Here is a 12403-nt window from a genome sequence, read left to right as displayed (position 1 = left end):
AACGAGACTATCGAAATTTCAGACTATCGTTATTTCACATCCCTAGACAACATTAATAAAACAAAGTTAGGATCATTTTGAATCTTATTTATAAGGTAATAAAGCTTATATGTATATAGAGACAACTAGTGACGAGTAGCGGTACTACAGATTTCATTCATGAATTTTCATTCGAGAATTTTCATTTGTTCTGAGACAACAGTAATAAATAATTTTCAACTCTAAAATAAGGGTAGTATATTTCTTTTTTCACTAAATATTAAACAGCCAATTAAGTGAAGAGTTTATCAGTGTGATAAGTATTATTACACTATAAATGTGTTTGTAAGGCCACGCCCCCGGGTACGCTGGTTTCAATACAAACAGTTGGCACTTTATACATCTAGTTACTTCTTATATCTGTGGTTGTGTCACTCGTAGTTTAAGTGGGTTGTTGACTGCTAAGTGGCGGTACAGTGAAGTGGATAAGGAACATGTGGGACATCACTAGACATCCTCGGCACTCTTATCAAGTCATTTTTGCAAGTTCGACGTCGCCGCCAATTTATCTTCTAAATGAGTTTTTAAGGACAGCGAAATACTTATTTAAATGTTTTTATGACAGACTAAAATTAATGATTCGATTCGTCGATCATCGAGATGAGATGACACGATTATCTGAAAGAAATGGTTTTACTAATGAATTATATCAAAGTCTAAGATATACCTACATATATGTATTGTTAAAAACATATTAACTTATCATAAAAAAGGTCAAAGTTACAAGCTTTTGACCGCAATTAGGTGGTGTATCTACCATTTGCGTTTTATCCATTAATTAAGGGACATCCTGTATTTTCGCCGTTTAAAATAGCATAGTGTTTAGTTGTGTGAAGCTGACAAACTTTTAACAGAGCTTTTAACGTTCGTAAGAGGTATGTCTGGCTCTGGCTATTGCAGGTTGTTAGTCCATCTGAACATAATGAGAGTTGTATTTTTAACCTTGTCCACTAATGCCTACTAATCATAGATGTCACAGCTGATGTTTACGCCACAGATAACATGGAAACAGTAACAGACAAGGTGTATGAACGTTGATTATTTTATGATACCTTGTGACATATTTTAACAAGTAATTTATTTACGTAGGTACTTAGTGACTCATTTTACAAAGAACAGATTATGTAGGTCCGTGTATAATAGAAAGATCATATAAGGTAGCTTTCATCGTATCATGATGTTATACGAGTAAATGTATATTTTATTAATGAGCTTTATATTATTTAATAATACATGGAAGCAAAATGTTAGGTACACTTTATTTTTAATAGAAGCAGATTTTACTTTGCGGAAATTCCTTATGAATCTTTAGGTACTAACAGTATAAAATGGTGAGGAATTATTATTTACTTGTTTGTTACGACTTGACTCAAAAACTACTCGACCGTTTTTTTTTAATTCTTTTACCAAAAAAAAGCTTTATCTTCACTGAGTAACAAAGGCTATATTTGATCCTCATATTCCTACGGGAACGGGAACTACGCTAATTAAACCATGGGGCCGCTGCTAGAAGTAAATAAAAGCCTTCTATTCCGAACAGCCTTTGGTATAGATAAGTGTTTGAAACGTTTTCAGTACGACTATGTCCTGCTGTTTGTGGTGTCGCCTGCATAGGCCTCCTCCATCTGCTAGTAGTAAATAACTATATAGTCCATCATAGACTATAGTCCACATCTTCTAATGATAGTCTATTCGGATTCAAACGTACCTATACTAAAGCCATACTCGAGGAGTACTGTTTACTAACAAACAAATTAGAAATGAAGGTAGAAAACGGATGTCATTTCATAACGTTTTCATTTAAAATTGTTTTTTTATAAAATATTATTCAAAATATATTAACTATGTCTAATTGTTTTAAACTTATTAATCGAATTTATTTTCATTAATTTAATAACAAGTTAATTATAATTATTATTAGGTGTGAAATGACTAGCGATGATTGATGATCCCTAATGATTTATACCCTCATTTTTAATTTGTTTGTCGGTAAACAGTATTCCTCGAGTATGGCTTTAGTATAGAGGGTTTCTTGTCGAGTCATGGAGCCCACGGAGGCACTACCATACTTAGGAGTATATTCGCGGTTTAAAATAGCAAACAGGTACTCCAATGAAATATAGTTTGAATGTTGACAACCCTATCTGTTAATAACCTTATTGGACAACCGACCGGTGATTTATTGGGCGCACTCATTAATATCATTCCATTAAAAGACGGATTTAGTCTGGTTCACAAATACATCGTCGCAGTCAGGGTCGTCACCGCACTGTCTGCTGCAGATTCCTGAATGGAGAGAACTTTATAAATAACTACGATGTTTTTTAAAACCAATGAGCAACATCAGAAAAGTGTGTTGAATTTTCATCGAATAGGTACTTTTTGTTAATTACTTTGAAGCCCTGCCTTCTGTATCAGTGGTTACTGTGAATCTTACTTCGTACTTTGTACTCGTACTTACTTCGTACATAATTATATTTTCAGTGAAATTAATAAAAGGAAATGACTTTTGATTTGGTTCTGTAAGTTTCATAATGAAATAGTTAAATGAAATTGTGATATTACCTATATTAAAACTTAGATACGTACAATATAACAGGTTTACTTTTATTAACAAAGTAGGTAATGTTAACTCGACGACTTGATTCGTAAACAGTTTGAAAGGTTAGTTGATTGTAGTAACTAACCTGTTTTGCTATATAAGTAAATATGCTAAAACTAGCGGACGTCCGCGACTTCGTCTGCCTTTAGACTTATTGCAAAATTCTATCTTAGCAGACGTCTACTAAACAATTACCTCTTTGCCAAATTTTGTAACAACTTTGTAATTATATACGTCTAGCGGTTTTCGATATTTCGACCTTATGCTTTTACATATTTAGTGGACCGACAACATTAAGCGAGTCCTTGAGATGCAGGCGGCTCAGGATCGTGATATGACGATGATAATGATAATGATAAAATGTATATATCCATTCCTTTCGTCTAGTACTCTCTGTCTGCAACCAACGACTTTCTGTAACCTCCCCCGTGGACATTAGGATATTAGATGGACTCATGACATTAAGAGTCCACCTAATCAACCAACACTGCGCTTTGTGGTATGATTTTATAAATTAGTTAGTTTTAACTAATTTACCTACCTGTATATGTAATGGGGATGATTAGGTAGGTACTAGGTTTGAATATAGGTATTGATTTTTATGAGACATTCGGATGTTATGATTATAAAATTTCAAAATCTATTAAAAATCTTTTATCGTAATTATATGAAAATTCATACAGTTTTAGCTTCCTTACACTAAACGTGTCATTTTTCAACATGAACTTTATACATAAACGCACAAATTACAAAGATATTAGTAATTTAACGCCCATACACATCTAACGGTCATTAATGATCTACGACGTCATTGATTCGTGTCATTTTGTATGGGGCGTTTTTAGGGATCCGTGGCAGCGCCGCAAATGTAACGCTTTAAATCCCTAGGGTAGCTCAGAAAGCAATGAACACAAATAGGTACACTGTTATTTTTACAAAATTGCTTTACTATTAGCTTTCTCCTAATTTATATACAATTTAAAAAACTGTCATCATCCCTATTTATAAAGTACATAAAAAGAGACGAATATCTTAACATTCCATGGATTCATCGTGCAGCTGCCGGGTCCTGTGGTAGAGAGAAAAAGTTCGAGTAGAACACTTAGATCTAATTTGCAATTCTCCACGAAAAACCAATTGTTTACAATACATAATGAACTTTCGCATAATAACGCCTGCATTTATATATATAGTAATTCGAAAGTTTGTACATAAATAGAATGTGAAAACATTTTTTACCCGTTTTTACTTATCTCTAATTACAAGGTAAACAAAACTTAGTATTTTCTCCCAAAAACTGCTTTATAACTGCGCTAGTGAAAAATATATTTAGCTATATTTGAGAATTAATTAAAAGTGAAAATTATAGAAATAATGATAAAAAAAAAAATATTTTGTTCATGCTAAATGAAGAACAGCTTTTATTCAAATATTTAGAAGTCGATATTTTTAGTTAAACTGTTGGTAAATAAAATAAATAAGTAGGTACCTAATAAGTTTCATGAAAAATAACTGGTAATTTTCTATTCCGTACATTTTTTAAGGTAAGTGTAAAGTGAGGATGAATTTTTTATCATCTATCCCATGGTGCTGGGTATCTTTATCGGTATTGTTGTGCATTATATAAGGGATTAAAATGCTAACTTAATCTACGGAACACTGTGCGTAGCCCGACACACTTGGCCGTTTTTTATTTAGTATAGTGACTACCATAGTTAAAAACCTTGTGTACGCCACTGGATAGTCGTACCACAGAGATAAAATATGCTTTTGCCCTCGAGATACCTAGTTAGTACCATAGTACAAGACTTAGTACAAGACAATCAGACCGCGAATAATGTCTACTTATAAATTATATCAATGTAATTATTTGTCGCGAATTGGAACAAAACCAGTGACCCTTGTCGTATCAGATGTATTTCATAATCTTAGCAACTTCAGCTTACTTTATTGATTCTCTAAGACCTGCTTACTGGGTTACTTAACCTTTTACATTTTATTTTATCTATGAACCTTACAGTGGCGAAGGGTGGAATTTTCAGAAAGGTAAGCCATCTCAAAGAAAAGGAAACTCATACCGCTAGATACAAACTCCGGTTTCTCATACAACCATACCTAACTATAATTGTATGGATTTTTAAAAGGTAACCCTACGGGAATCGGCCTGTATAGATTCTTCGACGCTGGTACCTTAGTGCAACAGCAACCTTCAACTTTACAAACATTTTATTTATTTACTAGCACACGTCACGTGGTTTCACTCGCGTGGTTACTGTAGGAATGCGGGAATAAAATATAGCCTACATTATACACTCTATAATATATATACACTCTGGGATAGTGTTGGTTCCCAACATTGTAAGCATTTTTCAAATCGGTTGAGTAGTTTAAACAATCAAATATTTACTCTTCACAATATTAGTTTATATTTATATTTACTTAATTGCAATTTGCACACCACAATAACAAAAACAAGAGAGATAGAAACATATAATGTTCAGCTTAAAAAGACGGCCCTATCGTTAAATGGCGATTTCTTCCAGACAACCTTTGGTTTAGGGAAAATATAAGGACATCAGCAGGTTGCTTTCTGTTTTGGGTAAATCTAAACAGAAATGTAAATCTAGACAGAACCTAGGATCGAAAATAAAGATAACCCTAAATAACATGATTACCTTGTTGGTCGTAGCAACTGGAAGAGAGGTTAAAAATCATTGTCCCAAAATTAAAAATAGATTTCTAATGGGTGTGTACGAATCCATAAAGTATTAAGAAAAATTAAAGTAAAATATTAATAAACAATTGAATTGCGAATTAGGATAACAAAAACAAATCCAAAAAATTAATGAGATCGTAAATTTCACTTTACGGGTATCTAAATTATTGAGAAATTGCAATTGAATTATTTATGGTAATTTTTACCTTTTGTAATAAAAAAATACAACTTTTTCAGTAAGTATTTGGGATTACTTGGCAGTTATGTACAATTGTATACGGTAGGTACACTCCTATTCTTTATTGCTCCAGGGCTGGATACATAACTCTTCTATGGGTGACATAGTTAGAACGTAAGTTAATCAGAACATTATTATAAGATTTTGTATAAACCAAATAAAGGCCTAGCGTGCATTCCCAAACGCAGGGGAAAGGTAGAAACCAAATAGTTCTTCCTAAATTGGCTACCGTATAGCCCTCACAAGCCATCTACGGTCACCTTTAGTTTCTTAAGTATTAACACTAAAAAGATTTAATTTCCTTAATGAAAGTATGTGACTAGATGTAGGTAGGAACGTGATAACATTAATGGATGCAGCAGTTCATAAACGACTGACCTTTAGACCACATAATATTCTCGCGTCTGATATTAGTCTAAAGAAAGTAGTGTCAGTCGCGAGAAACAAAATATTTAAATACATAATGATGGTGGTATGGTAAGGTAATCTTAGTTATTTAGGGCAAGACTTGATTATTGATTTCATCAATGGAGCTCTTTATTAGTTATACTTAGTTTGCAAAATAGCGCGCAAAAGGGAGTCTAGCGAAAAGACATCAAATGATTGATGTCAGATGGTACGGCCATATGGCACGTCGATTCTCTTTCTAAAAACTAAAAAATGTATAGGAATGACAGATCCGATCGACAACTTGATCACGTGACCTGTCGATAATAAAATCTCATACGCATACCCACACAATTTTCAAAGCGTAAACGTTTGTAGAAAGAGAATAAACGTGCTACATGGATACATGCATCTACGCAAAATAACTTTACGGTAGACCATTACAGTCAAAATGACGCTATTGTACGATTAGTAGATAACTACCTTAAAAACAAAACGCAGTCAAATCCAAAATTTTCTAAATCTAACAACAATCAATTAACTATAGCCAGCATTCCAAATTCAAAATGTATTTCAAGTTGACTCACTCAGATCAAATAAAATTGATATCTCACCTGTTAAGCGTTACTCTACTACGAGTATTAGAAGAGTTAGTCTGTTCAATAAATAAACCTGAATTATACTCATCCACGCTGCATCGTACCGAAAAACTTTGCATTGGTGGTGTGTCTATTGGTGCTACGAAACCAATCTAAAAAGTTAATAATTAAAAGTTTTGATTTTACCTGAAGTTGAAAAAGTTGTCCTTGCTTTAACAAGGACCTCCAAGTTAAAGCAAAATAACATCGAAAGTGTGTCACGTAGCTCAAAATAGTATTTATTAAATTACACTATTAAATTAAGGCCAATTAATGGAAAAGCATTCGATAATAGCTTCATTTAGCATCCAAGCGTTGTTCATTATTATGTATGACTTCGTTATTAAAATTGACGTGTTTCGCGAAAACGTTATTGATGAACTTAGCTATTTATTGTACGTAAACTAGATTTCTCGTAAAATGTACTTTAATGACGACTTATAAATGATTTCAAATAGAAATATAAAAAATATAGACTGGGTGCACTATCAAAAGGACAGAACAGTAAATTTAAAGGCACAACTTAAAAAAGGTTAAAGATACAATGTTCTCGATTTATTAGCTAAAGACTCAGTTTAATATACAACAAAGTCTACAATGTACTCAGTTATTGAACGGTGATTTCACGAACATTGTTAATTACAAATATCCTTTCGAGTTTCCGTAAACCAAACAGCAGTTACCTAATATGCAAATTCGACCGACATCGTACTTTGCGACCGGCTAACACTTTCTCGCCGTCCGCGACGCTTTATGCTATCCACTCCATTATCATACAATGGACATTAATGGCTTTGATAGCCATGTCCGTGGTATGAGCTCGTCGGGCTACCTTTGGAATTGCTACCAAGATTTATAATGCCATAAAATGTCTAAAGTAAACGACAAGGAATTGCAATAACAACATATTGTGGCAAAGGAAACATACCGATCAGGTCTTAGGACTTGTGACCCAAGGTCACAGGTTTAAATAAGCCTTTTAGAATGAAATGAAGAAACACTAACCATCCCCTGTCGACAATCTTCTCCATACCAACACTAAACAATTTATGAACAATTACACTACAAAATAACGTAAGAACGTTGCTCAACAAAGAACCGAACAAAAGTCACCAATCACCCTCTTATTCGTACTATCACTGTCATAACAAATTGTACAAATACCTTCTTGTATAATATTAAAATTATTAACGTTAAAACTGCCCGTACCTACTCGTAGGAACTCATAACAATACGTCTATGTGCTCCATTCATACGATGTGTGTTTACTTTTTACACTGATTCCTTGATTTATGAGACCGTGCTACCTGAATGCTGGATGCACCTACAAAAAGTTCAAACTTTACATAGGCGATCTTTTTAAAAAACGTCTTTCTGCCCGACCCTTCACACCCATTCGTGTACACCTGTCAGTCCTTCCGAGGGTGTAGTGTAGCGATGCAGGCCGAGCGTGACTGTAGAAAGTTAGTAACGCACGTTCCCCTACATGTTCAAATGTTGTTGATTCACGCACTCGTATTAATTAAAGGAAGTAGACACATATCTAAATAGATAGGAGTGTTAGAGTGCAGCGAGGATGACGTGACGCCTTTATGGGCAATTGTTAGTGCGTGCCGGTCGACGGAACCGAATACGTAGCCGTCGTTAACGGTATGCGTATCTTTGATGTTCGATGCGGTTTTAAAAAGGTACAAGTAGACACTGAACTGTGCGTTCTGAGAAGCACTCGAGTCGTATTCTTGCTGGAGAGTTATTTGTGTGCAACCCTGCGTTCGCGCACCGCTGTTCCGCAACCATGGTCGTCTCGCTCTCGCATGCATGTCAAGGTAGGGTTCAACAATCGAGGATTTGGTGCGCGATAATAATACACCCAAACAGAATACCCATCGGCGTCTGCTTTATGTAAACAAAATGATTTCATTAGGTCACAAACGATCTCGAGTACGACGTGTAGGTAGCTGCGAGTGCAATTTTAAATCGTACCAGATAAGTTATAATATCTGGCAGCGCATTAAAGTTATCGATGCCAGCTTTCTAATCCTCCCGAAGCCCAGCTCTGGATCGTTGCGTGTAATCTCCAATCGAGCACCATTGAAACACGGTCAAATCCCGCGAGGCGCTTCCGCGTTCGGCGCCTGGAGAGATCATTGCCAGATGCTGCCGATAGATCGCGGGGTCAACAGCACTGCCCTTGTTTCGCGCACTAAATTAACAACTCGATTATACCGAATCATCTGTAAACTTGCATTTCTCACGACTCGGGGGTCAAGGGGAGCCACATTGTTGATAGTATTTTCAAATGTTGTAATAAGTTTCATATAATGTTATGCAGTACGTAACCTTGTGACACTCTCTTGCTGTTAATACACATCGACTTCAACTTTTACATTAGGGATTTGAAGGTACTTGTAATATCTAACTGTGGGTAATTACTGTGACACATCCAAAATACCAATAGGTGTGGGTAGTATAACTATATACAGGCCCTGGTACCCCGGAGTACTAGCCATATGACACGTCGATTCTCTTTCTACGATCGCAAACGCTTTAAAAAATTATGTATGACTATGAGAATGACATTTGGTATCGACAAGTCACGTGATCAAGTTATCGATCGAATCTGTCATTCACATACATTTAGATTTCGAAGCGTTAGAATTTGTAGAAAGAGCTACATGGCTACGGGCCCTGACTTAATTAAACTTAATGAATTACGAACGGTGAAAATTCTTGATATTAATAAATAAAACGTAGGAAAACACCTTACGAATTATACGAAGTTTACTGCTTAGTGTGGTGCATCCATTTATTATTTGCAACCAACACAGATCCAGCAACTTATAAATAGTAGGTAGATAGGTAGCTACTAGTTTTCATGCAAGTGGGCAATTTCATAAATCATTCTAATAGGTATTAACTCTATTGTTCAACCAAGTGCATGTGTATGTAGCTTTTCCTTGGAAACTTATGCACCGATTCGACCTACTCGCGATTATCACCACAGCAATCTTTGCCAGCAGCTAGTTCAGCAGATATTCTTTACTAGCGGACGCCCGCGACTTTGTCCGCGTGGAAATCAATGTAAACCTTCAACCCCTATTTCATCACTTTAATGGTTGTATATTAAAAATTCTTGAATCACATTTTTCGTGATTTATGGATTTTGTTTTGAATTGTTACTGTAAAATTAGAGGACTATCCAACTTAAACTTTAACCCTTATTTCACCACCTTCTGATTTTATTTTCCCTATAAAAATTATCCTATAACATTTTCCATATTATGGTCTCAAAAAAAAAAAAGTTTCATTTGAATTCATTCAGTAGTTTCAGCGTGATGCCCGAATAACAAAAAACACAAACAGACAAAAAATCGAAAAAAAATATAGCTTCAGTATCGATTGTTCAAAATATCTTCAATGTACAGAATTGGACCTGCTACAGTTTTATTATAAGTATAGATTGCACATCATCATACATCATACATCCATAAAACTACAATATGCAATAGGTTTAAATAGCAAATTCAATAGGTTCGTAAGGTTCGCTTTTTTACATAAGCTTCTCCTCTAAAGTCTCATACAAATAAGTTTTAATCAAATTATTTATACAAGTATCAGTCATCACTCTTCACAGCACTTAAAATCCATCACAAAACTTAAAGCTGTCAACTGATACTGTGGTGTGTGATTTTATTATGTAGGTAACTTGCCGTAGCGAAGACTGAAATTTTCTCGTAGATACTATTTCACGTGGGTTTTCATTTGTTAAATTATGTACGTCTATAAAACTTGTGGATTTTTAAAAGGTAACCCGATAGGAATCGGGTTGTTAGGAACCATCGACCCTGGTAACTTATATGTACCTAGAGGGTCGGTGGATATGTGGGAATGCTTTATTTCACATCAGACAAAATATGAAAAGTTAAGTCTAGTAAACACTGAAACATTAAAATTAATAAGTACAATTACTTACTGTACAATATTTATCAGGTTAGGTTAAACCTATACCTACCTACCTATATTTTACTATTAAGTAAGCAATAAAATCCCATTTAGATAGTTGTTATCTAGAAAGTAAGAATAAATGGAATTTCCTCGAAGGCTTTGGTTATCTTGCTTTCACTTTCCTAAATGACATAAAGGGCTACCAGTTCACATCCGTGCTGTGGAATTTGGATCATGAGAAGCTTTGTCATATTATAATTATTTATGACAACGAAACAGGAACTGTTTGATCTCTTTGTTCTTTCTGTATAATTCGTGCGCATTAACTTGACACCTGGCTACCCACAACCAAACAAACACAGTATAAACATCATTCGCACCAGGTGACAAGATAATCCACACGAGCTGTACCTACCGCTATATTGTAGTACATAACTACGAGAAGGTACCTCGTAGGTATAGTGGTTAGCCTATATGGCTCAGCTCACGAAGTCCCAGGCTCGAATCTTGGGTCGGGCTATCAGATTGGTGTTTTCTTTCTTAGAAAAAATCTTTAATTGGTGAAATTGTCAGCCCTTAGTTGACAAGTTAACCAATTAAAGATTCCCTTTAACCAATTAAAGAAGAAGAGAAAAGTCCCAGTCATCAATATTAACATCTGATAGCCGGAATTGAAATATGATCACCCTATAATTGTGATGATATAGTCGAATATCTCTAAGACGCCTATTAAAAGGAACTCCTTTTAATAGGCGTTCTTCATTCCTAATTCCTAATACTCAATACCCTTCCAGCTTCCGTTACTTACAATGTGGATGTCCTTCTAGACAAAATCCACCTCAGGCTCTTTAATTCCACCAGGCCATGATTACAGTCAACGTATGCCTGATGCCATAAAAACATCTAGGATTGTTAATTTGTAGGTAAACTTACAAATATTTTTAAACTAGCAATGAAGATGAAGAATCAACAAATGCTTTTATTTGCATTCATAATTTAGAAAACAAATATTAAAAAACCAAAACATAAAAATCCCTTCTATAAAGGAGCACGCGTATCTCGTTTGTCATCGAGCCATTAAGCTCTAATGGATAAGGTCGAGCCTTGATCCAGTTCACTCGATGGGCTCTGGATCATTCTCGCTGACTCCTTATGTAAATATACACAATACACATACTAGCAATGTTATGTTAAAACATTTACCGAAATATTGATTGTTATATTCAGTATCTAATGTTACATTTATAGAAGACAGTTTAAATATCTGCAACGGGGATTTCCAGAAAGTTCCATGGTTACGTTACCTATCTTGTCAAATTCGGATAGCGATATTCATACGTATGTACTCGTACCAAGCCTGTACCAACGATATTTACAGTACAAAATTATCGTTGACCTGTACGCCCGTGGGTCATTTTCATCTGCTTGTTCTACCAACTACTAATAGAATAATAAAATATTACACCGAATTATCTGAATATGAAAAAAATGCCCTTATATAATATGACCATCATTATCAACCCATATTCGGCTCACTGCTGAGTGGAGTGTTCTCTCAGAATGAAAGTGGTTAGGTCCACTCGGTTTACATTGGGAGACTTCACACACCTACACACAATTCTGTGTGCAGGTTTCCTCACAATGTTTTTTCTTCACCGTTTGAGACACGTGATATTTAATTTCTTAAAATGTACAAACTGAAAAGTTGGAGGTGTACGGACCGGATTCGAAATCACACCCTCCGGAATCGGAGGCAGAGGTCATATCCACTGGGCTATCACAGCTTTATGACCATGCCCATAGTTAAAAAGTTAAATGAATACCTATTATGTTTCCGT

At 35.0% G+C, this 12403-nt stretch overlaps 2 protein-coding genes across 3 annotated transcripts in view; one reads left to right on the top strand and one right to left on the bottom strand.

Moving 5' to 3' along the window:
- The window catches only part of LOC112051514 (pupal cuticle protein 20-like), a 127341-nt gene extending 114960 nt beyond the window's left edge, over nt 1–12381 (bottom strand). Inside the window, exon 1 of the mRNA XM_052884154.1 lies at nt 7626–12381. Within this exon, the coding sequence (XP_052740114.1) occupies nt 7626–7628 (3 nt within the window). The 5' untranslated portion in view covers nt 7629–12381. The remainder of the gene's footprint in view (nt 1–7625) is intronic.
- The window catches only part of LOC112051517 (uncharacterized), a 75038-nt gene that overhangs the window by 59298 nt on the left and 3337 nt on the right, over nt 1–12403 (top strand). The window lies entirely within an intron of this gene.

This window comes from Bicyclus anynana, chromosome 11 (assembly GCF_947172395.1).
Source record: "Bicyclus anynana chromosome 11, ilBicAnyn1.1, whole genome shotgun sequence".
Classification (NCBI taxonomy): Eukaryota; Metazoa; Arthropoda; class Insecta; order Lepidoptera; family Nymphalidae; genus Bicyclus; species Bicyclus anynana.
This window is presented reverse-complemented; position numbering and strand designations above follow the sequence as displayed.